A 26,898-nucleotide genomic window follows, 5' to 3' on the forward strand; every position below is an offset into this window, starting at 1 on the left:
CTCTTATCCTGGATGTAGCCCTCCACTCTGTGCAGCTCCTTGCCAAACATCCCACATGGTTTGAAGCTCAACACACACTTGTCTCCAGTGCTGATCAGACGGAGCAAAAGGGAAAAAATGTATGTATGTGTGCGTTTGTTTTTTACACACACACAATGTGAGTTATGTGACATACCATAGTTCACAAGTAATTAGGTCTAGTGTCTTATGTGGTACAGTACTAACTGCAGCCAGTCACCCTGCTCACACAAAGCTTATTACTGTACTGTATTATTTTCAGATGGATACAGAGTCAGATTCAAGGCAACAGTCAAGCAGGAGCATATGGTGGTTGATCAGTAGCTCCCTGTTGTCGCTGAGGAAGTGTGAATCATGGGTGGGAGTTGAGCCAAGAGGCTGCCGGTTCATTGAACCTTCCCTGGATAAAATAGCAACGAGGAACAATCCCTGTGCTTCTGTTTGCCCACGGAGACAGGGGAAGTAAGACAGTAGTATGCTATTAGGGTGGCCAGGAGTCTCAGTATAAACATAAGAGACACAAGAGTCAATAGAGACTGGAATGTAGGGCAGGTCCGTGTGCACTGGAAATCAAGGGCAAAATCACAGTTACAGTTCTTCTTGGTTGACTGGTGGATTATGTCAACAGCATGCCTTCAACAGCGAGTTGAAGTAGAGATTTAGATGGTATAGAAGGGAGGAATGTCTTGAGTGATGTCCTGTTGTACTGTATGTTAATGTGGTGTTAATACACAAGTTATTGGTATGTCTCTGTACTTAAGACATAAAGACAAGTTCCAGTGTTTACTGTTTACTATTGTTGAGATATATACGTGTAAACTGTGTGGACTCTATAGAAACGAAAGGGCATTAACTAGATCAGATTACTATGCCTGCTCCTTCAAGCTAGGTGGGGTAGATTTCACTTTAAGATTACGGCATCTCACTCAGACAGGTTTGAATGTTTAGCCAAAGATTACTAAATTGTTTTCCGATCTACTGTGTGGGGGTCCCCGGAACAAGCAGAGCCCCAGGAACGACCCAGGGCTCGTACTGTAGTGTACTCTGTGCCACTTTACTCTGTGCTGTATAGGGTTTAATATTTTCCCGGATTTGGCTCATTTTAATTCCCGGGAATTTGCGGACCTTTTCCCGGGCTCCCGCGGGAATTCCCGTCAGAAAAAAAAGAAAAAAAGTGCCCACCAAAATGCATTTATATGTATAGATACTTCATATGTTCAATAGAATAGTGATATTTTTTGTTTTAAAACGTTTTATTTGAACGAAATATGAGCATATCCTACAATAAAAGTATTACATTAAAATATTAATAATGTATTAGGCCTACTACGCTATTCAGAAAAAGGGACACAGGAGTTTGCACTAATGTGACTAAGCACGGGGGAAAAAATAAACGACCTCACGTCTTTCACATAGATACCTTAGCTATGGTTTTGATTTTGATTGATTGATTGATTGAAGAATTTATTAACAGTTTGCAGAATTACAGTACATTTCAAGCACAAACTCAATACAAAGGCTGTTAACTGTGAGTGGACGACCCAATTAAGCATTACACTTGTTTCCAACAGGGTCCACCATGTTCAAATCATCAAAACATTTAGAGACGTACAGAACAGGAATTCATCAAAAAGGAGGTAAAAAGGGAAAAGAAATATATACAGTGAGGGGAAAAAAGGGGGGCGGGGGGGGGATTCAGATTTTACGGGGGCCAGTTTCGAATTGCAGCCATCCGTAGGTGCCCTTTGAGAGCGGTTTTGAAGGAGTCAAGGGATTCGCATGTCTTAATGACAGTTGGTAGGGCGTTCCACATTTTGGTGGCATAGGAGCGAAAAGAATTTAGTCCCTTGTTTGTGCCGAATCTGGGTTGTACATGGTTCGTTGCACTCCCTCTGGTGTTGTGGGTGTGGACTTCGTTAACATTAAGGAAGTATCTAGACAGGTACATGGGTATCTTGGTGGTGTATCGAATCTTGTGGACCAGACCCATTGCAAGATGCTGTACTCTGTCGTCGACCCTAAGCCATTCCAGCCTGTCGAAGTGGGCAGGGGTGAGGTGGGTTCGGGGGGCTAGATCAAGTAGGAGCCTGACCAGTTTGTTTTGGGAAGTCTTTCACTCTTTGAGCATGCAGTGGGTCCCCTTCTCCGCTGCAGAGAATGTGATCATCCCGCTTTGTACTTTATGAAAAGTCCGATTGGGTGTTAAATTAGCCAGCACTTCCAGTGCACAGCACACTGATTATTAGAGAGAGAGAGCGAGAGAGGGAGAGAGAGAGAGAGAGAGAGGAGAGAGAGAGAGAGAGAGAGAGAGAGAGAGAGAGACGCTGCGTGCTGGTGGTTATTATAAAACAAAGTGTAGCCTACTCATCTTTGTTTGTGTTCCGTTTCACGTTATTGCTGCACACATGCAGGCAAAAGCAAAAAGTGACAATGTCCATCACAGAGAAAGGAAACTCCTCGCTCCGTCCGTAAAACACACAATTCTCACAGAGTGACTGATTAGGCTAATGATTGACAGGTGCAGCAGCTTTGGGAGCGTGCCTGAAGATGTCTGACTGTCAGACATTCATATTTTGCTAAAGTGTATATAAACTCTGTAGGCCCTATCTGATTAATTGCGGGAGGATGCAGGATTTGCGGGGTCCCACTGATTTCATCTTGACCGGCCGTGCCTGCCCGTCCGCAGGTAGGCTATTTAAATACCGCCCGCGCCGCCAACATTTACGTTGGGTCCCGCTGGCTCCAGTTCCCATTGCAGCCCTCGAGTGTAATCCATAATTCCATATAAATATCATCAAACATGTTTGAAAATGATGGGAGGGTTCAGATTGGACATTTGATCACTCATAGATAAGGGGAAAGAACGCGCACTGTGTGAAAACCCCTTTAGTGTAATTTCCCTACAAGAAAAAAAAAAACTCCGGGACGACGGGTCCCGAAGAAATTTCCGGGCGGGAAATTGCGTGCCCTATGCCCGGGAGACCCGAAATCCCGGGATCCCGGCATTAAACCCTAGTGCTGTACTCTTCTGGCCACTTTAGGTGTTGCAGCTGTGCGTGCTCAGACATACATACAGACACAGAGACAGACATATATACATAATACACACATTGCTGTGTAATGGAGCGGTTAGGCACCGCTCAAAAACCTGTTTAACGTGCTGAGTATTATATTCTTTGCACTGCAGGTGACCTTTTCGATCTATTTAATGTGTAGTATGTGACTGTGTATCTGCATTTGTCATTCCATTGTATGCAAAGTGTACCCTTTGGTCCAGACACGTGACATATGGCCTTGTAGGTATTTAAAGGTGTGCCTCAGGGGTTTCTTTGTCTGAAGAAGAGCTTGGTGCTTGAAATGTCAGCTTTGGTGTTAAAGTGGACTGTGATAGAAAAACTACAAATCACACACAACACCCAGGGTTAGGGTTTACCTGTGGTTGACTATCTCCACTGTACCATACTGCTCAATCCAGAGTTTACCCAGGATGATGTTATGGACACAGCAGTAAGGATTGGTCCATGTATATGCCTCGTTGTGCCTAGAGAGTAGAGGAGTGGCAAGGAGAGGAGAGGACAGGAGAGGGCATTTATTTATACACTCTGAGGAAATGGATAGTCCTTTTGCATTTCTGCTTAAAAAGGACAGGTGTGTACATAACATAACATTTAAATAAGCAAGATATGTTCTTGTCCAAACCATTGTAAATGTAGTGATGTGCAGTATGATCACATTTCACCACACAGCAGTATTATCCTCTCCCAAAAGGAGAGATATACAGCTGGTACACCTGGCATTAGTATTGCCTAGCCAGATGTTTCACAGCTCCACCTATTCCATCTGAGAAACTTGAGTAGGCGGAATAGGCGGAGCTCTCTGAAAGTCTGGCTATGCGAGACTAACGTGACCTTTGAACCCTGGCCTCCAGCATGAGAGACCAAACATCTACCACTCAACAAGAGATAATTGTTGCTTGACCAGAGGAGATATTGTGCTTATGATCTTCAGGCATAACTCCGACACGGATCCCCATTTAGGAGAATCCTAGCCCACTGACTACTGACTAGTGATGTCTTGATGTCATCAAAAACTGCAAAATCAATTCAAAACTGAAAAAAGGGCCAGTTAGGCTCACAACTTGTCACATTGCAATGGGACGCACGGTTGACAATAGTTGCCGATACCAATGTCCTCAAAAAAACTACCGATATATCAGCCAAACCGATGACGCACGCGCACCAGCCCCACTCTCATACAATCTCGTTCATTCTTGTACTCACTTGAGGAGCTCTAGTGTAATGGTGCCTTTAGGCTCCGCCTCCACACTCTTCCCCCAGAACTTGAGTTTGGGGTAGATGGAGCCGTGGAAGACAAAGTCACCCGATAGGCTCTCTGCATGGAAGGCACTGACAGGAGGGTGGTGAGAGACCTGCTCTGAGACCAGCCTGAAACCCTGGTCCTCCCTGGAATGTTCAAATGACGCATGAAAGGGAATTGCAGTAGTACAGTGGGATGAAGGCAATGTGTGTGTGTGTGTGTGTGTGTGTGTGTGTGTGTGTGTGTGTGTGTGTGTGTGTGTGTGTGTGTGTGTGTGTGTGTCAGTCACAGATGGTGTCTTGTGTCATGTCTGTTTGTATACCTGGTGAGTTCGTACGTCTCTCCCAGCAGAGGGTTGAATGGTTTTCCAGTTCTCTCCCACTGAGACGCCACAGCTGATACAGCAAAAGCAGCTACCGCCTAAAAGGGACAGAACTGGTCGTGAGCAAGTCTCCACTGATAGTGGGCCCAGGCTCTATTTTGAAAGAGTCAGTGAATGAAGCATGTTACTGTACTGTATGTCCCTGGGAATGAAAGAGTCAGTGAATGAAGCATGTTACTGTTCTGTATGTCCCTGGGAAAGATTCAAATCCATGTGAAAAGGACAGAGCAGAGCTGTGGAAAGATGAGATTGACTGGGGGGAAAATGTAAACGTTGCATAGCAACAGCCTAGTTTCTGCAGGCAGTCAGGAGGGTCTACTTTCTTGTAGAAATCGCTCTTATAATGACATTGTTATTAAAAAACTATTTTAATTGGCATTTCATTTGTATTTTCTGTTATTTATGTGTAATGACAGCAATAACACTCTCCAGCCTGTGATTCATTGTGATTATATTAGAGCTAATAGGGTTGTCAGACCTCCGTTTCTCGTCGGGACGAACACTACGGCTGTTGTGAATTATTGCTTCTGGATAACATGTCTGAAATATACATGAACGGACGGGTTGTGTGTGTGTGTGTGTGTGTGTGTGTGTGTGTGTGTGTGTGTTGACCTGCATGCGTTCTATGGAGTCTGGTAGTGAGCAGGCCTTGTTGATGAGGTACGTGTGTTCCATGTATTCTGTGATTCTCTGCAGGAAGCTCAGAGGCTCGTTGAACACGATGGGCATGGTTATCTTGGACAGTTCCTATGACAACCACAGAATAGTAGACAGCACAGCACATCTGAGTTCAACTTCACATTGTAAAAAGTGTCCAAATGTTTTCGACTGCAGAGTACATTATGTAATTTGTAGTGGTTGGGTTCAGATAATGAACATTTAACGCAGTTGTGTTACTTACCTTATTTTACCATTAAAACAACATAATAACAGATTAACCACTTAAACACTATATCATTTGTTGTACCGGGTCCCCCAGGGATCTACAGCAAAGTTCTTAAAAACTGTAGATCGGCTATTCTAGTGTCCTCAGAATGTTGTTAAACGATTGTGCTAATCGTCAGTTGAAGACAAGCCCTGCTGGCAAATCCTTGCAAAAGAAACAAAGACACATGATTGTAAACATTCTGAGACACACTACCTACGTAGACACTGCAGAATGCACCACGTTCATCACTGTAGGACACCTAAGTGAGGACTAAGGCGTGATTCATACTCCTATTTTAGAGCCGAATAAAAGTCGGTTTGGCTCTGTAGAGCCTACAATGTGACGTCATTTGAGGTTCGGGGGGGCGGGTACCGTCCTAAAGTCGGCTCTTCGGTGCTACTGAAAATTTCTGACGAGCCGAAATCATTTCGGCACTACAGCGCCGAAACAGCGGTAAAATAGGAGTATGAATCGGCCCTTACTGTAAGCTCTCGGGCTAACTAATGTTTCACACTGGCACATTCTGACACCACTTAAAATGTTAACAAACTATAACGAAAAGCCTCCAAAGAGTTAATGTGGTCATCTACATGATGCGTTTTCCCATTTCTGCCGTCATGGCCCACATGTAGAGCAGTCAGCTGTCATGTCTTCTTACCATTCCAATACATTTCTTCAGGATGCCCCACACACTCATGGTGTTTCTGGCATACATGGGGGCAGGTAACGTTGTCCTGAAAATAAACACAAAATGAACATACAATACATTATAGAGATGAGCAGATACAGTACTACATATAGAAAGGCAAGAGAAGAAATAAAAGATGGCAAGTGAAAAAGGATGTTACAAAAGAAACGAGAGAAGGAAAAAAGTGAGATAACTAGCTGGACAACTAGCTGGACAACTGCAATTTCATTACAAAACGTACAATGGATTCTAATGGTCAAGAAGTACATATAGTAAGTTATGTCTTGACATAAGTATAAGTAACATAGTTACTATATACATAGCACATTTATTACATAGTCAAAACAATATATTTATATATAAATCACAATGTTCTCATTTGATATTAATAAATTTTATCAGAGGGTATTCAAACAATGTAAATCAATCGAAATGTGAACAGGAAGCTCAGCTTACTGACGTATTAGGCAGTGAGCACTGAGCACCCACCCACTCCCCCACACACACGCAGCCACACACACGCCCACAAACGCCCGCTACGCGCGTGCACACAGTACATTAGCTACATATTCAAACTATGTTATTCCCAATATCTTCTAATTTTTTATTAATTTTATAACGATAACTCCATGTTCTTTGTAGGCGTAACCATAAATAAATGAAAACGAGGATAGCCTTTAATCTCGCCATAAACACCTGCGCTGCATTTATGAAATAATTACCAAATGAGAACATTTTGTGCTATTAGGCCTACATTGTTTGAATGCTATTTTCTACTGTAATATGTACTTTTTGATCATTAGATCGGGCTCAGCTGGAAGACATCCTTGAGAACATCCTCATCTTTGGCAAGGCAAGACAGTTTTATTTGTATAGCACATTTCAACAAGGCGGCAAATGTGCTTTACACAGAGCATCAAGCAAAGGAAATATAACCTGTTACTCTCCATGAATGAATGTCAGTTATATTGGTGTCACTGTCTAAAATAAATATTGTCTCTGAGCCAGACAAATATTTCTGTGATAAACCTGCAGCACACAAACCACACCCCTCTACACACACACACACACACACACACACACACACACACACACACACACACACACACACACACACACACACACACACACACACACACACACACACACACACACACACACACACACACACACACACACACACACACACACACACACACACACACACACACACACACACACAGGAATGCTGCGTTACCTGCGTTTCTTGACTCCGTTCTCCTGCGGTACTGAGCCATTGTTTTTCTGGCTGCTGTCAAATAAAACAGCATCTTTAAAACTGGCTTCCGACGCGGCCTCGTATGACTCGTCTGAATCCAGGCCTGGAGATGGGCACACACACACACACACACACACTTGTCAAGGTTTTGATTCCTATAGAAGACAATATGACTTACAGCTTGCTTAGACACAGAACCATCCCATAGATTTAGGGCATGCCAGTAGCTGATGGGATAGAGAACATCACACCACAATAACCTTTCTTACTCATCTGAAAACAATTCAAATGGACATTGAAGGTGTGGAATTGACTAGTGAACTTTATTTAAAGTATTGTCTAAAACTCTAAATGAAAGCAAATAACTGTGATTTTGTCTCATTAAAACAGCTGAAAATGTACATGTAACTGTAGTGAGATCAAAGGAGAATAGCAATTACAACCAGCAAAGTATTGATATTTAAAACATTCATCATGTTCTTGAGCAAGACATAACATGCTCACTAAATGCTTTGGACATCTTAGTGGGTAGGGAGGCCTAGCCTGGCTAATAAGCCAGACTCGGTCTGGCTTATTAGCCAGAGTCTGGCTTATTAGCCAGGCTAAGGGAGGCCCTCTGGTAATCAGAAGGTCACTTGTCATTCAGAAGGTCACTTAGCCTCTTGTCTAGTAATACGTGTCCAAGTGTCCCTGAGCAAGACGCTTGACCCCTGACTGCTGTGTAAAACCAGTTTAATCTAAATGACAAAAGAACACGTCTCAATGCCATGCAATCAAAATAGTCTAAAATGTCCTGTTTCTCCAGGGATTGATTCCCTGAGAGTATTAGTGTAGCATAACTCCCTGACAAGCTGAAAAAGGAAACAAACTGTTACACATGACCCAGACTGTATGCCAGCAAGTAAGGCTAACCTTGGGCTAATGTTGTTTTTCCATTCAAGACATTATATGGCAGGCCATAATTAATGGCTAATTTTAGAACTGGAACTTGTGACAGACCGGGTGCAGTACTAAGTTCCGACCAGTCATTGGTCCGACAACGACAACCTACCTCAAACCCTAACCTATCCATAACCACAAGCACGGAGTTGTTCGCCAATCTTAACGTATGTTCGCCAACCTTAATGCGGTCGTTTTCTGCATGTCGGACCAATGACTCGTACGCACCCTGACATACCACCTTCACGTGCGTTCAGACTTGAATTTAAATATTCCCATCGGTTCATCCCGTTTGTGCTACACCAGGTCGCGCCGCACCCGTTCCCGTGCGTGAACGGGATCATCACCACAATAATAACCTCTCTTACTTATCTTAACAACTTGAGTCAATTTGAAGGTGTGTAATTTACTAGTGGTATTATTAGTTAGAAAGAAAGCCCTCCTCTGACTGAGACAAAAAAAAGTACCATATTATCATCAACGTTAGTGAGGAGTGAAGACCTATGGGTGAAGTTGTTCTTTATGATTGATGTGCAGTAGCATTATGTATTTTAACTTAAAGGGGCATTCCACTCATTTTCAACATTTTAGCATGTCATTAATATACCTTAGAGCTGTTGTGTGGAAATAATAAAAAAGTCCCCCCATGCTGTGTTTCCTAGAACTGGAGGTCTGAAAAAAATCATTAACATGGTGAAACACATCTTGATGATGTCATCAAGATGTGTTTCACCATGTTAATAATTTTAATAATTTTTCATACTTTTCATACTAGGAAACACAGCATGGGGGTACTTTTTATTATTTCCACACAACAGCTCTAAGGTATGTTAATGACATGGTAAAATGTTGAAAATGAGTGGAATGCCCCTTTAAGCATGTAAGTATGTTCATTAATGCAGCCACCAGGCAAACCTCAGTATGGGAAACGTAGCACTACTTGGTCCATGTACAGCGGGAACTCTGCTTTGACTCAAGTGATAAAAGGACATGCTAATGGGTGGAGCAGGTGGTACAGTATGTAGACAGACACCCAGCTGTATGTGTAAACTATTACTCATGCAGGGTGGAGCCGAGGAGAGCTGCAGGTGAGGCCCTGACAGCAGCAGGCTGAAAATAGAAGGGCTGTTTATCATATTGCAAATACTGCTATACAAAAGATGTTTGTATTGTATTCAAGGTTGTAGGAGTAATTGTTAACCAATTTAGCCGTAAAGCCTATTCTAAAAATGCCTTCTAAATCCTGACCTAAGTTTTCTGAAAAACATAAAATATTGATTCAAACATTAACCCCAAAATGGGTTCCCGTCTTAAAAGGTTACAAATAGGGATTCCTGTCCTTAATGGGTTAAACCAAAACAGAATGGAATGTCATACTAAAACACAATCCAATAGTCTTAAACAGGCAAGAAAGGAATACAAACAGGACTTTATTGGACTACCAAGCTGGAATATTAGTTGTCGTCTCATATATATATTCCTCTGTTTTTGCCAATAAGATATGTTCTTGCCTGGTTTTATTTTAGAGATTTGTGTCAATTCCTCCAGCCTCTGGTTTTTACTGCATGGCTCTGCAAGACTTTCCGTCTATAAGAGGGTTGGTCTGTACTGTATGTCTGTCTTTCTGCCACGAACGGAGCTAATGTCACAAAACCGCTCAACACCACATGTCTTGTGCACACTGCCAATACACTACAGAATACAGAAGATTATTTTTTATATATAATTTTATAATGGAAATCAAAGGGGCTCTGATTGGGATGAAGCATTGCCTAAATGTAGAGTCATAGTAAATAATAGATATGCTGTTCGCATGCGATTCTTTTTTCTTTCAACACTATGGAAGATCTGTTGTATCCAGGCAGGCAGCCATTCCAGGTTTAAATTCAGCATTACTGATGAATGCGTTTGGTTTATTGCGGGTGCTTTGCATGGGTTATGAATGCAGCTCAAGCAACAAGTGCTATATTAAAGCTGAGGTTGTTCTCCGTCTGCTACTGAATAATAGACCTGTTACTGGTGCACCGCCCACACATTCAGTTCACTGTCTGTCTCACAATAGTAAGATGATCATTATGACACCTGACACACACACACACACACACACACACACACACACACACACACACACACACACACACACACACACACACACACACACACACACACACACACACACACACACACACACACACACACACACACACACACACACACACACACACACACACACACACACACACACACACACACACACACACAGTCTCTCTCCCTCCCTTTCCCTCCTCAAGATAAGGAATCAAGGATTATAAATTATTTAGGTAATCTACAGACCGGAACAGGTTAGGTTCCACAAGTTAACATTACTCATCAACATATCAAAACAGGAGGACTAGGACAGAGTTGCAGCAACACTAAATGACAAATGTCCTACTTTAACTTGCGTCGGACTGATACCTCTATTAGCTGATATACATCACCATCAAGCTTTGAAATAAAGCACAATACTTGGTTTTCTTGTCAAAATGAAGATTGATTTGATTCTTTTACCGTCTGCATTTTACAGTTTGTGTTGTACTGTACCAACTGTTCTTTCTGAGCACAGTTCATACAGTCAGCCAATCATCCGGGTTCCAACAAAGTGTTTAATTGCCACTTATGAATGGCTCTAGGTTGCTAGGAGACAGATACAACCGGGAAATGAATGAAAACTCTGTCTCCATCGGCCTCAATGTATTATGTAAACAGATTTACGAAAATGCTGGTATCTAGGATTCTTTTCCCAGAATGCATGGAGATTCAAACAAACACCCACCTGTGACGGCGTCGTAAAATTCATCCTCATTGTTCATCTTTCAGAGTCAAAACCCAACCGCTTGATAAAACGAGGATCTACAGCTTCTAGAACATGTTCCTTCTGACGGTGGGGTGGGAGCTGGGGTGGGGGTCCCAGTGAGACACGGTGGGGTGGGAGCTGGGGTGGGGGTCCCAGAGAGACACGGTGGGGTGGGAGCTGGGGTGGGGGTCCCAGAGAGACAATCAATCAATGTCCCTCTGGAGTGCAAATGTATCACCGACCAAAAGTGGAATGTTCCCAAAAATTTAAATGTACCGTTGTTGGAACTTAGTTAGAACTATGAACGTTGTTCCAAACTCAACGATACTCCAGATCTGATCCGAGTGTCGATCCAACCAGGCTGGAAGTGGAAGGTCAGTCAGGGCAAAAGGACTGCTTGGTGAAAGGACAGTCTCTCCAGGGTTGACTTTGTTCTGACTTGGTCTTCCTTAAGCAAATAGGACACCTGTAGAAAATGAAAGACAAATGTTTAGTAACGAGCTGATCAGGTAGTTAAATATATCATAGATACATGGTGGTGTATTTTTATTTTGACCAAGTCTGGGAAATTTGTCTAAAATCAATGTGTTGGCAAATTGAAGAGAGGCAGTTGTAAATTTAATTAATAAAGAACAAAATGCTGTTCCTCACTCCGCCTACAGCTATAAGGAGTTCTTTGTAATGAGATACAGTAGTAAAAGCAAAGCAGAAACACATGACCACTAAACGTGCTCAAAGCAAACATGAATGCAGTATCAATTCATCCACAGCAAAGTCTGCATAACTTATGCTTTGAAATGCTACATGGTGCATTTATATAGCGCCTTTATCCAAAGCACGTTAAAATGTGTATTACATCCACCCATTCGCACACACATTCAGACACCAACGGCTGAGAAATCAATGCAATGCACAAGACTGCTCGCCAGGAGCCGTGAAGGGTGCGCTCGGGTGGCACAGTGGTAAATTATCTGCCCACCACTGCATAGTAGAGTTAAAAACCACCACAATGCATCTGGCTTGGTCGAGTCTGTACTAACACAATTGGCCCGTGTTCGGGTAAGCCAGGCGGGAGGGTGATATTTGCCACAGGACTTTCAGTCTGGGGGGGACCTGTCAGTGGAAAGTGTTGGGCGGGAGAGCCAGTAGGATACAACACACTGAATTGTGTGCGGGGAGGAATGAATTGGCATAGCGACTAAATTGGGGAGAAAAGGGGGCAGTTAAGGGTTCAGTGTCTCGCTCAAGGACACTTTGACATGAGGTGGAGCCGTGGTCCATAGTCCATACGTCTAATGTGTTTAACCACATGAACCCTAGCATTCATATTCTGGGCATGTCATGATAGGCAGATATTTGGCAGCTGAAAATAGCAGCACTTCAAGCTCACAACACAGCGTGTTACTGTTACAACAACACATTGTGATCTCACAACACAGCGTGTTACTGTTACAACACATTGTGATCTTGTAGATTTGCTATTTTCGGTGAAGGTATTGGGTGTAGACTAGGGCTAATTAAAGGTCTAGGTCAAACTATCAGTATGGTCAATTTATTTCAATACAATTATTGAAATTAATGTCTACAGTAAAAATGCAGGACAGAAACAATAAATAGATGGAAGTACTTCAACACGTGTTGATGGGGATTAAGATAAAACGTTTGTTTTTGAGATGCAGACGCAGTTTTGTGTACTGTTAGCTATTCATAGCCAATGTACCCTAACAACTGAAAATGTGACGAGACTGGCTGGGTGAAAGTCTATCATGGTCCACTGAGTGAAAACAGAGCTTTCTGGGGCAATTGTTGCATAAGTAGGACAATGCTGTACTAGGGCATTGATGTTCTTCAGTGTTTATTATTTTCTAATTACAACTTATAGGCTACATTCTGAATCTCAGAACTCAAATGATAAGCTCCATTCTCACACTAAAACTCACAATTATACTTTGTCATTGTCTAATCCAATTCCAAACTTGCTTTCTCCTTCTAACATAATACATTCTCAAATTTGAAAATGATGAAAGAAAATCCAATTGTAATTATTTCCTTTTTTTTTAACCAATTCAATCTACTTCAATTAACTGCCCACAATTACTGCCCTTTACATTCAGAATGAGAACAGTCAACATGTACATAGACTACTATACAAAAGTCAGTTGGGGAAACTGACTTACCAACAAACGGAATGTGTGTGGGCACCTAAAAGTCAACAGACTCAACACTAACACTAACTCTCGAGACAGACTGTTGACGCCATCAATTTCAAAGGAAACGAGGGCGCTGTTTTTCCTTTATTTTTTGACGATGGGTTGTCGGTAATGTTTTTCAGAAGCATGACCACTCAGACTGCACTAACTTGCATGGGCTCTGCAAGGCTTGACTTGAGGAAATGAAGTTGACACGGAACGCATCCGCATGACACATGACGAAATATTTACCCATAATAAGCACTGGCTTCTCATCGCTACAATCCAAACAGACAAGGACAATATGATGGCATTTACCTTGATACTGGAACTGATGGTGCAAACATAGGCTCCGTGACTGAATATTTACCCTCTAGACTAGTAGTGTCACTTTATTCATCACTGAGTTAGCAGTGAATATGATGTTGATTGGCGCTGCTCTGCGGCGACATGGGCATAAGGGCTACGCTTGCATGCGGGCCTTTTGTCTAAGACAAATTTTTTCCTCAGGAGACAAATAATAAAGAACCTTGAACATCGTTTTGTAAACAATAGTTACTATATCTCTTGCTCACTACTAGGGCAGGCCTACAAGGGAACTGAGCTGATACACATTCTTCAACTGAAAAGACAAACAACCCCACAAGGAAACTGGCATCCACTACGTCTGCCAATCAACACAGCAGCAGACATGCAGGATGAGACTTCTGATATTATACAACTTCCTCATCCCAAGATATAAAAAAAAATCTCAGTAATAGTGTAGTACAAAATGTAATCTAAAGGTTAGAGGAGCAAGTTTGTAACCAAAAGGTTGAGTTACTGGTTTGATTCCCCAAACCAGCAGAAAGACTCTGGGTGGGGAAGTGAATGGCCACCACTGAAGCGCCCTTGAGCAAGGCATTGAACCACCACTGGCATTGCTCCAGTGGAGTTACTCAGTGGCCAATAGTAGAAGACTGGTTGTACTGGGCAGCTCCCAGGTGTGTGCGTCTCTTAATGTGAAGCAGGGCGTTCCCTGAAAAAGACTCAATTCTCAGCGAACCTCCCCTGGGTAAATATTATAAAAGATATATAATATATAAAAATATGAATGAAAAAAATTATCTGGAAGGATCAATTACTTTTGTCTCTCAAATGGATACAAATGGAAACCTAATACCTTCACACCTGTAGAAAAATACCCTTTACTTGTCAATAGTTTACAAACCTGAGAAATCAAATTGAGAAAGTACATTATATCTAGATGACAAAATATTATAATAAATAAAATATATAGACTCACTGTCTGCTATACGCATGCAATAAAGCAAAAATTAAAGACTGACTGAAAATGTAATGATGATGTTTTAGGCCGACCAGCTGAAGAAATCATGACATTTCTGAGACCATTTATGTTTCTGGAAGATGCTTCTAAACTTGTAGATCTGCTATTTTTGGTGCGCAGACACGCTGGCTTATATGGAATCCAAATGACTGAAATCAATCAACATTATAGCCTACTGTAGCCTATATACCGTAGGAATAGGCTTGGGCTAAACCTGATATTCGATAATATCTAATATGGCGATTCTAACATTTGTAATATTTCTAATTGAATTAATAAAGTGCATTCACTTTACAGAACGTTTAGTTGCAATTACATTAACAACAAGATAGACAAAAGTCTACTTACAGTAACACAGATAAAACCATAAAAAGTAGCCTAATATAAAACGTGTTCCCACAAATAAGATTTTTTTAACCTTAGACTAGAATACTGCTCAAACCTTCTCACCGAAGCCTAGCCTACGTAGGCATGGGGAACAGAGACTGACAGCCTGCTAGGCTAGCACTTCCTGCAGTCAGCATCATTCAATTTATTTCCTTAGCTGTACAGTTTTATACAGCCTTTAAAATCCCCAAAGAATTACTACTAGCACATTTTCTGCAATCAATTTCCAATTTTATTAACAGAGAATACAACCCAAGGCCACTATGACTTCTGTGAGGAACCAAATGCCCTGCTAGGCTGCTACTGCTTCCTCATGTAGCATTTAGAAGCAGAAAATGTTCACTAGTTGAATTTTGCATTTCACGATGGCCGTTGTCAATAAATCAGTTAGGATTTCATCAATGAGGCTTAGCAGCGGGCAGAGAGAACAAAGTCCTACTCAGTCACAATTGTCACTATGATCAGCATCATCAGATGTTGTTCTCCTTACCTGTAGTGTAAATCCAATCTCATATGGCTTTTAAAAAACAAAAGCTATAGTGTCGTTTATAGCCCAAGATCTATGGCAACATAATGTACAGTAGCTAACCAAGAGCTAAATGGCTGTTGCATCCTCCAACCTTGAACCTAGACTGATGTATACAAATGGGGAGAACAAGAACGTTCCTGTTCACCCTCTTTGTATACTGTTGGTTGGGCTTTACCATTCCCAGTAACAGGTAACGCCTCAGGCAGACTGCTGGACTTCGTACTCCATGTCCACAATTGATAAGAGGAAAAAAGAAACGTTAGGTATTCAGCGGTCCATGCAGTCAAAATTAATATCTTCTGCTAAGTGGCCTTGTGGTTAGGTTAGAGTGTCCGCCCTGAGACTGGGAGGTCTGGGTTCAATCCCTGGCCGGGTCATACCAAAGACTCTAAAAATGGGACCCAGTGCCTCCCTGCTTGACACTCAGCATCAAGGGTTGGATTGGGGGTAAGTCCCTGCGACATACTAGCGTCATGTCCAGGGGGTGTACTTGTACATCAAGCTGCCTCACGCTACAGAAACAGGAGATAGGCTCCTGCCCTATGGGCCTCATGGCTCGGCAAGGCTACTTACTAAGTGCTAAGCCACGTCTATGAAAAGATAAATCTGTATTGACAAGTTTAGGAATGTATGTCAGATACTTCTACTCAGTTCACGGACAGTGGTGGGGATAAGTACAAATATGACTATTTCACCAATACAATATGCATGGCTTCATAATGCAGTAGAAGCTAGCACATGTATTATACTTACATTATGATGACACAAATAACTGCTCAATCATTTAGGTCAAAGTTTACAACATTAATAGCACTGATGCAGACCAGTAGCATTTGTTTTTATGTCTCTCCGGCCTACAGAACGCACACATGAGAAACTCTAGTCTATAGGGTTTATTTGCACATAGAGTATGTGAAATTTGTCCTCTGCATTAAGTGCATTTACCTAATGCATCCTAACTATTAGGAGCAGTGGGAGGTGCTTAGTACTATGGTCACTGTGGCTGGCAAACTTCACGTCTGATCCTTAACAAGTAATCCTTAATGCTTAACAAGTATTGATACTGAAACCTGTCTGAATTGTATCCATTTAATCATATAAACTATGATCAAGTTCACATTTGCAGTCAATATTTTGACTTTTTGATGACACCAGTAATGGCAGCCACTTTCAACCTGGCATTCCTATTTTAGGTCATTATACGGTAGGTGAACATAGTGTGAATCTGCCCCGTTACGGTGCCACACTCAGCCTCTGCCAGCCACAGCAATAAGTATTAGTGACAAATACGTATTAAAACATTGGGCATTCATATTCTTTCAGTAGATAATCTGCACATCCGGGCACTTTTCTCTCATATCATTATTCTAGGATTACAGGAACATGAGAATATATTGATCTAGCATTAAGTCATTGTTTCTTCATTGTAACACGTAATTCTCATCCTGGGAGCTCACATTGTAAGCAGCATCACAAATCATTAAAGGACAACTTTAGTTTTTTCAACCAAGGTTCATGTTTTAGGTTGTTATTAGAGAAAGTAAAAGATGAGTGTTCATTTTTCTTCATTTGTTGCTTTCTTTCGTTTTAGGGATTTTAGCGGTTTTTGACATGGGGGCGGGGGCATTCGAGCATGGGGCTAAATATGTATTTTTTTACAACATTTTATAGCGATTTATTTTTGTATTATTTACTCTAGTCCTACTAAACCCCAAGAAATTATATTTGGCCACAAAAGATCACAAGATCTACTGAATGTGTCAAACTGACATATTGAGCCTAAGACACAGTGTGGCTTCCCCCCAGTAGGCTACCTTCACATTCAGTAGATCCTGTGATCTTTTGTGGCCAGATGTAATTTCCTGGGGTATATTAGGACTAGTAAATAATAAAAAAAGAAATCGCCATAATATTTTGTAAAGAAATACATATTTAGCCCCATGCTCGAATGCCCCCGCCCCTGTCAAAAACCGCTAAAATCCCTAAAAAGAAAGAAAGCAGCAAATGAAGAAAAATTAACACTCATCTACATTCTCTAATAACAACCTAAAACATGAACATTGGTTGAAAAAAACTAAAGTTGTCCTTTAAGGTGTAGGTTGGCTTGTAATAGGCTATTAACCGTTTCGCCGCGAGGATTAATTAACATGCCAGGATATCGCGCCGTTCAACCCTTATTTTGAAAATCCAAAACACGGCGGTGCCATTACTGCGACTGCCAGGCTCCGTGCAATAAGTGCTGTTTTGACCAGAAATGCCGCCTGGGAGGGGGTTTTGGAGACTAAAGGGCCTTGCAAACGGGGAGCGATAAAACGCGCCTATAGTTCATTTTCAATGAGACCTGCGTCTCTACACTACAGGGATGCACAATAGCGGGAAGGTCAATATTTTTGTTTTAATATACAGTAGGCTATGTTCTTGTACACAGATTATTTGTATCAGATCAGAACAGCATATGGTGGACATTGCCCAATACAGAAGAATCGGGCTATAGGATGTCCTTGAGACCAACTAGTTGACTAATCAAGTAATCATTAAGACAATCTATACTAATATTAGTCAACTTTGGATAAAATGAAAACATGTCAACTACCACCAGTGTTAGGTTGGCTCAACATCCACCTCCATGGTAATGTGGCCGTGCCGACATCCTTGCACTACCAAGCATCAATCCAAACTACTACTACAGTCTGACTACTGTAAGATTTCTATTAGGGATGCACCGAAAGGGAAATTCTTGTATACCGAATATAGGAAACAGTTGGCCGGAAACCGAATAGCCGAATAGCCGAATAGGATTAATATATTTTTTTCCCCTACCATTGCTGTCATGGCCGCACCTTAAAGCTACCTGATTATGGCAAAGAAGATGAAGAAATGGTTATGGCAAAACTTAACCTAAATCATAATCACTGTTATGGGTCCATAAAACCTTTATTCAGCACTTTTAAATGCATTAATTGCATACACTATTCGGTGATATATTTTCGGCCTATTCGGAATGCATTTTTAGCCATTTTCGGCCGAATATTTTCTGCGGCCGAATATTCGGTGCATCACTAAATTCTATTATCCGTTACAAAACCTGATTGGATAGAATGTGTTGTCAAGGACATGATTGGATCTGAGTCAGATAAGAACCACTGATGAGACCCCAATGATCCAATGAGCCATATCTAAGCAAGTGAGACCTTGCTCTCACCAAACACCACAGCAAAACCTTAGTCCATTGTTAAACTCTGCAACACACAGTCAGTCACACACACACACACACACACACACACAGTCACACACACACAGTCACACTTTAATTAGACAAAATGTCTAATTTATTCTTCATTTCCCTCCCTCTCACAGTCCTTTTTTCTCTCTCACACACAAACACAAAGCTCTCTCATTGGCTGCAGCCTGCGGGAGGTTCTCAGATCATGTTGCTCGCTCTCTCCCAGACGCCCGTGGGCTGTTACGTAACTGTGACAGACATGGCACCATGCATGGCATGTACACACTCCACACACCATCCCAAGTCACATAATATGCATGCCATGCAGGAGTAAAATTGCAGGAGTAAAACTGCATGAGTCCAAACGTTACGGAGAGCACAGTATGTGTGCTTGATGTAAGGCAAGCCATTAACCGACTACAAACTCCAATAGGTGTCCTCATTCACAAATGATATTGATTCCATAACCAGTTATCCACATTAACCTTTCCACCATATATGACACGTTGACTGCCATTGACGAGTAACCTAACATCAAAGGGATTTTATTGATGATCCACAATGGCCTAGCAGGAATCTACCTACCGCCAGTAGCATGCTAAACCTAGTACCCACCCACTTCAATCAGCACATACAGCAGTTACTGTATCTCCGACTTAAATGGTTAAACTAGGCTGGCTATTAATTTCACCAGTTTGCCAAATGCATGTTAACATTTCCTCCCCTAACCTCATGACAGACCGCTGCCTAAAAATATTCTAAATCTCATCCCGCAATAGTCAAATTTGTTGCGTATTCATGAAGTGTTGTTTGGTATCGAGCAGTCCTCTTCCATCATGCTGTACTGAAAAGCAATTTTACACAACCCAGCATTTGGTTATGTGGTGATGGATTGTAATTGAATCCATCCAAGAGAACCCACCAGACAACAGGATAATTTGATTTCCAAAAATGAATGGCCATCACTTTTGCCTGAATCACTGAACAGTTTACTTTGTGAAGGACATTCAAGATTCAACAGATGTTTTAACCACTTAAACCCTCTAGTCTTAATGAAACGGACCCGAGTTACGACAGTACTTGGACCTCTGTTTTCCGTCTACACCAAAAATAGTCCATCTGCCAATCTTGTAGATACAATTAAATATATTGTTCATTAGTACTATTGACCGATTGTTACTTATAAAAGTGAATAATCAGTATAACAGGTATTGGCAAAATAATCCCAATATATGTAGCCTATAATTTATTTTAATACAGCATTTATGTTTGAATGTGAAGCTTAAAATGATGATTGAAGGCAGCTGATTCAATCAGTGTTTTCTGGGGAAGCTTTAAAAAAGGAGAACAAATGAAAGCAAAAGTAGCACCCCACGCTATTCATTTCAATGGAAGTTGCTCAGTGTATGGTCAGGACAGAAATTATGCGGTTGAACTTTAGTAGTTAAATGAATCCTTTCTTTGTCATTGTCAAGAGCATTTTCTGCTGTGAGCCTGTGACAGCAGTCATTCCATAGTATACATTTAACTGAATTAGTCAAGCTTACTCATTTCCATTGCCCCAGTCAGCACTGCTGTTGACCAACTGTAAGTACCAAACTTAGTAGTACTGTAGCTTACTAAAGAATCTAACCTTTTTGGCCTCATGTGGTATCAGTTCCTCTAACGAAACATTACACATATTTCACAGCATCTTAGCACAGCCTACCAGTTTGTTTCGACAGTACTGACTACTGACCATTGATTTTATTAGCCAGACAGGATATGCAGGATATTTGCAAAATATGTAAGACGACTTTGTTAGCTTTTTTGCATTACCTGCTCGTCAGGGCACGCCACGGTCACACCGCACTTGTATTCAACCTATGAGGACGGATTCTGCTAGTGCATTTCAATGGGACTTGAGCACTTTGCTGCCATTTGCAGATTTCTCCAAAAAGCATTCCAATTGAAATGCATTGGCAGAATCCACCCTCATAGGTAGAAAAATGTGCAGTGTGACTGTGCCCTCAATCCAGATAACTATTATACTGTAGCTTGCTAGCAGGACACGTAGCTTGCTAGCAGGTTCATATAGCACCAATGATCAGCTTGTTTCAGAGCTGGTTAGCTTTACCTAGTAACGACAATGTGAATGAAAAAGTGACAGTCCTTCCCATTTATGTTATATTTGCTGCTACTTATCCCTATAATATATCATTAAAAAAATACTTAATTAGCTCACCCATCAGTCTGATCATGTTAGTCAAGCCTATCCATTCAGTTGTTCCATGCATAGTCCAGTGTAGAGTGAGCTACTAGCCTAGCGACACTGTCATCCTCTGAGAGTTAGCAATAAACCCAGTGACACACAAGGGAAAAAGAACTGTTACCATGCAATGAAGAACGCTATACTGAGTCACCACAGCATGTGCGCGCACACACACACACACACACACTCTGTTCCCTCTCTTTATACACCAGCACACACATACCTGCATAGACAGTAGACACACCTCTGATGCTCCATAAGACATTCTATATATCCATGGCATGCACACAAACACAGAATACACACCCATACAACTACATACCGTACACACACCCATATATGGCCAAATATACAGTACATGTGCATAGTATCCACACACACACACACACACACACAGGACTTCAGCAGTAAGTGCAGTTGGCCTTTGACAGGATCAGAGGATCAGGCTCCTCTTTCATTTGAATAGAATGCAGCCTGGCCAGCTTAGTGGCTTGTTGTCAGAATGGACAAAGACCAGCAGCACAATCACAGTGTATCGTAGTAGGCACATTAAAATGGTAACCTTAGAAATTGAAAATTTATACTGAGACCCGAATACCGACAGTGGTCCCTTTCAGGTACCCCTTTAAAACACATTGTGTGCCCAGGACGTCTCTATAATCACCCCCTGTGGTGCCCAAGACGTCAGGACGTCTTTGAGAATTTTTTGTGAAAGAAAATGAAACAAATAGCAGTAGTGAGACAGACAGAGGTGGAGAGAGAGATGCAATGTCTTAGATTTATGTCAGAAGCAGCCACAGACAGCCTTGGCTGAGGACATCTGCTTTGAAAGTAATAAATACATTACAACACAGTCATACACACTCACAGTATTATGTTATGTGTTACTGGGTCAAGAGTTAGTTAGAGTTAGTTCTTACCCCAAACCTTTATGTTCTCTGATACTCAAGGAAGTCTGAAATTGCAACTTTATCCCAGACAGATTTAAAAGTAAGATAAATATATGAAAGTTAGTAACATTCTCCTATTGGAAATTAACAAGTTAAGTTAGGGCTGCAACTAACCATTCATCTTGTGAATGTAATCTATCAATTCAAATCAAGAAGACTGGTAAAATATGGTAAGCTATTGGGCCTTGGTGAATGTGTTCACCCAGTAAAAGAAAAGTCAAAAACGGTTTATAATTTCATAATATTCAAGTCAAGACAACGTTCATGGCATGATGCATGACTTATTTGATCGCAAAAATTCAAATTGAAATAATTTGATATATTAAATCAAGAAGCATCACCTTTAAATGTAATGCTGGTAGTCCTTTGTTTAAAACTCAAATCCTGCCAATTTCTTGACAATACTCGCAAACATTACAAGTGCCAAGATATTTTTCAGTTGCTTCTGATACCACACATACCTCTTTAATGTGGATCAGTGCATGACTCCAAACAGGTTTACAGAATGTAAACAACAGAAAACAACACATGGAAACATTCAGTGGGAGTGAACATAAGTCATACACTTCCATCTGCCATAGTACCAACACTGGGAAAATGATCGATATAGGAATCACCTTCTCCTCCAAATACAGCGACTGCCTATAATGCAGGAGATTGACTGTGTTGCATGCGGCTTTTGCCCTTGGACAACCTCACAATCCTCAAGCTCCTGACCACCAGCCTGTGGACATGGCCGAAGCTGCCAAATATAAAAGCAATGAACTGACACTGCCTGCCCTAGATGTATAATGGCTTGTACTAATGGTTGGTATTTCACTTGTTTAGTAAGGAAGGCTTCCTCTAAACACACACACACACACACACACACACACACACACACACACACACACACACACACACACACACACACACACACACACACACACACACACACACACACACACACACACACACACACACACACACACACACACACACACACACACACACACACACACACACACAGTTACTATTACTATAGTGGAGCATGTTGCTGTAGAAACTAACTAGGTCCTAGGAGGCAATTAAGACACCTGGGGAGTAAATTGCTAATAGGTATTATTAGCTAATATTTCAAAAGGGAACAGTTTAATCTGTTCTGTTGTGAAGGAATACAACTTCATATGGAGTTATACATTTTAATGTAAATGGTGCATTTATATAGCGCCTTTAGAGAGACTGGGCTTGAACTGGGAACCTTCCGGTTCCCAAGCGGCCACTCCCCTAAGCCACTGCCACTAAGTCACTTATTTATGTGGATGACGCTCACCATAACTGACACATGGACAGTTTTGGACACTGAATACTGAATTGTATCTCGATGCCTTGGGGTATAAGTTTATCACGGCCAACGTAACACGTCATTGTTCCGACCTCCCGTTAGTCCGACCGATTACTAACACTATCTAAACCCAAACCTCAGTCTTAACCGGCCACGTAGGTCACTAACCCTAACCTCAGTCTTAACCAGCCACTCCTCAGTCTTAACCGTCCATGTAGGTCGGACTAACGGGATGTCAGACTTATGGGCAGTCTGCATGTTTAACAAACAAGAATGACCCAGTCATAATTGCCTGCTACAGCAAGCTCTTGTTTATGAACAGCTATAATCAGTTTATGTGCCTCAGCTCACAGCTTCACATTGTGGCGTTCAGACTATGCCGCCAATACGGCTTCACGTTGCGGTGTTCAGAGTATGGGTTGCATGCCGTTCAGACTATGGGTTTTATGGGTAAGTCTCCCATTGGCTTAGAGGCAGCCAATGATGGAAAAAGTCTCTACTACGGTCGCTAACATATTGTCCAGACACTTTGCAAGCAGCTGGCAAAAAACATTGTCTTGCTTCAATAACCCCCCCCAGGAAAACAATTAATGAGATGTAGGCTCGATAAATAATTAAAATAAATTATCTGAACAGTCTTGTTATTTAGTTTGGGCACAATAGCTAAATGTCAATGATTCAAAGTGGCAAAATGATACGAAGGCAATTATCTGCTCCTCTGGTAACCTTATTCCCATAGCAAATGTTAAACAGGCAATTCTGTTCTGGAGAGGAAATAAATACAACATGCAAGACAAACTCTTGAGCCAGACTGGAACTTAGAGATAGCAGCACATTAAAATGGTTCACCCACCAAGGCACCCTACGATCGATGCATTTTTCCTAGAGAACATCTTTCTATTTCATGGTGCCAATGTCCTGACCTTTAAGACAGAGAAACGTGTTTTATCTTTTTCAGTAGTCTGTTGTTGTAGAGACATTAAGGGGACAAACAGGCATGGGAACATTCTCTGCTCTTATCTTTGTAAGCCTGAACCATGATGAAGATAGAACCTGATAGCGCCACATAGACTGAGCATCAGTACTACTACTATTAAAAGTAGAGCTGCTGCAGACTGCAGTATTGATTTTTTTTCCCCTCAGGGAAAGCCATTCAAACCATCATGGTAATCACCATTAAATGGTATTATCTATATATTTAATCCTCAGATGTTGAAAATAAATGGAAGCCTTGGAATAATTAGATTGTCACAACAACTGGACACCTGACAATGTAATGATTCTGAATCATCTTATAGGGGACTGGATGATGTGGACAACTTTCTTTCTTTTTCTTTTCTTTTTTTACACAAGACATTGATATTAATTAGTGCTTCTTTGATTTTTGATAAATTAGCAGTAATGTAATATAAATGCATATATAATAATGACATTATAACGGTAGGCATTATGATACCCAAAATCCCAGACAATATCTAGTCACATATCACAATGCACACCCATACTTCAAATACTTGTCCTTCATTTGCCTAAACTTAATGGGTCCATCATCCACAGTTCTTGTCTTGGATGGCATGTTCACAAAAAAAACAAGCGGTGAAACTGTAATCGCTTTTCGGTGGTTACGTACTGCTTATAATACCACGGTAATGCGGTAACCGCAAAAGTACCGATAATAGCCCCTTTTACAAACTTTGTGTGATGGGATGGGAATGCTAGAGATATTGAGCACAGTTCCTCCTTTGCAGCAACGCCCTCACATCTCCTCACGCGCGCGCGCACGCACACACACACACACACACACACACACACACGTCACCCGTCTGTCTCTGTGATAAGGCTCTTTAATAACACTGTATGTCTTGGAATTAATACTAATAAAGACATTCTTATATCGCGACACGTACAATGCAGGGAAACGAACAGCATATGGATCAGACTGGATCACATAACTGACAAAGCTAGATCTCGATTAACAGATCCTATTCCTATATAGTAGTACCTATAAGACTATAACTACTACCTCTACATCGTTTTGCTGATGCCACCACCATACATCTCTTTCTGTGCATTTGATGCTCACTATACGTTAGCAGCATAGAACCATCTGGCTTCTGGACTAATCGATATACTGTATATATCACGCACGCCTTGACATTGGCAGTGTGCTTTCGGTGAGAGGGCAAAAACACAGATCGAATCTCACTCCGAGACGCTTTGTGATATCATACCATCCATCACACAGCAGACAGCCTGTCTCCTTTATAGATGCCAAAGCTTTCATTGTCAAGATGATGAGGATCTCTCTGATGGGATCTTTTTGACAGCTCGAACGTTAGCAGGCGGGCTACAAAAAAAGGGATGCTAACAAAGCTAGTGGAACTATAGCCCCTCAGTTCTTCAAAAAGCACGTTTTAACGACCCTGCAAAACAAGACCAACGGACTCAGTTAAATAAATACCCCCATCAGTTGTAGAAGAGCACAACGTCCTTACCGTGGTGGCTGTGTGATGTGCAATAACAATGTGCTGACAGGTCAAGAAGAGAAGATGAGACGGTTATGGACCTCTGATGTTGTTGACACAGAGACGGAAGTAGCTGGCAGGGGGGCGTTATCGGCAACGTCCACATCCCATAGCCCGAGGGGCGTTCTGACGCGCTTTGATTGGCTGGTTGGTTGCCAAGCGCCTGGCTCGTGGGCGAGAATACTTTTCCTCGAAGAAGATCGGCTATTTTCGGCGCGCGGCACCGTGTGCTCCGGTCTTATAGCTCCATGGCTCCAGGCTCCGGTTCATTCAGAACGGCTCATTCACTTCATTCATTATGTATCATGTGGCTGACAGAATGCCGAGACTCAGAAACATAACAAGGTCAGTAAAGAGAGAATGGTTTGTTGTAAAATGGCACATGCAAATCACGACATCTACTCTACATACTGAGTACTTTAATTGAGTAGGCCCATGATGGACATATCTATGAGTAGGCCTACTGGACGCATACAAAATATTAGCATGCCATGCATGTTCTTGCAACCAACTGACCATCCCCCCCGAAACATGGGATCTAGATTTGGGGCGGCATGACATGTAACCAATCATGTGTTAGCGAACAGACAACGGACCAACCCCCACCGCGCTATACAGGTAAAGGAATGGAACAGCGTGTACCATCCAGGACAGGTCAAATGAATAGAAGAGTAGACAAATCATACACTTGTCATTCTTGTTACATCTCGACTCGAGCTCCACAGTAACCAAATCAAACAACCATAACATTCTTCCCATTAATTCATAGCCTAGGCTAAATGTTGTATATACACGGTGAGACACATCTTGATCACATGAAAAATGAG

The 26,898-nt window shown here is 41.7% G+C and overlaps 1 protein-coding gene across 2 annotated transcripts in view; it reads right to left on the bottom strand.

The window, feature by feature from the left end:
- The window catches only part of LOC306941086 (oxysterol-binding protein-related protein 2-like), a 34,572-nt gene extending 8,427 nt beyond the window's left edge, over positions 1-26,145 (bottom strand). Inside the window, exons 1-9 of one of the 2 annotated variants that reach the window (XM_079526392.1) lie at positions 26,042-26,145; positions 11,643-11,832; positions 7,571-7,694; positions 6,304-6,379; positions 5,330-5,464; positions 4,658-4,755; positions 4,299-4,481; positions 3,452-3,559; positions 1-90 (exon numbers count right to left, since the gene is read on the bottom strand). In XM_079526392.1, coding sequence (XP_079382518.1) covers positions 1-90; positions 3,452-3,559; positions 4,299-4,481; positions 4,658-4,755; positions 5,330-5,464; positions 6,304-6,360 — 671 coding nt within the window. In that variant the 5' untranslated portion in view covers positions 6,361-6,379; positions 7,571-7,694; positions 11,643-11,832; positions 26,042-26,145. Of the gene's footprint in view, positions 91-3,451; positions 3,560-4,298; positions 4,482-4,657; positions 4,756-5,329; positions 5,465-6,303; positions 6,380-7,570; positions 7,695-11,345; positions 11,833-26,041 lie in introns of both variants that reach the window. The other variant, XM_079526391.1, reaches the window with a different exon arrangement.
- Positions 26,146-26,898: the final 753 nt, after the last annotated feature.

Source organism: Electrona antarctica (assembly GCF_951216825.1).
Source record: "Electrona antarctica genome assembly, chromosome: 2".
NCBI classification, from domain to species: Eukaryota; Metazoa; Chordata; class Actinopteri; order Myctophiformes; family Myctophidae; genus Electrona; species Electrona antarctica.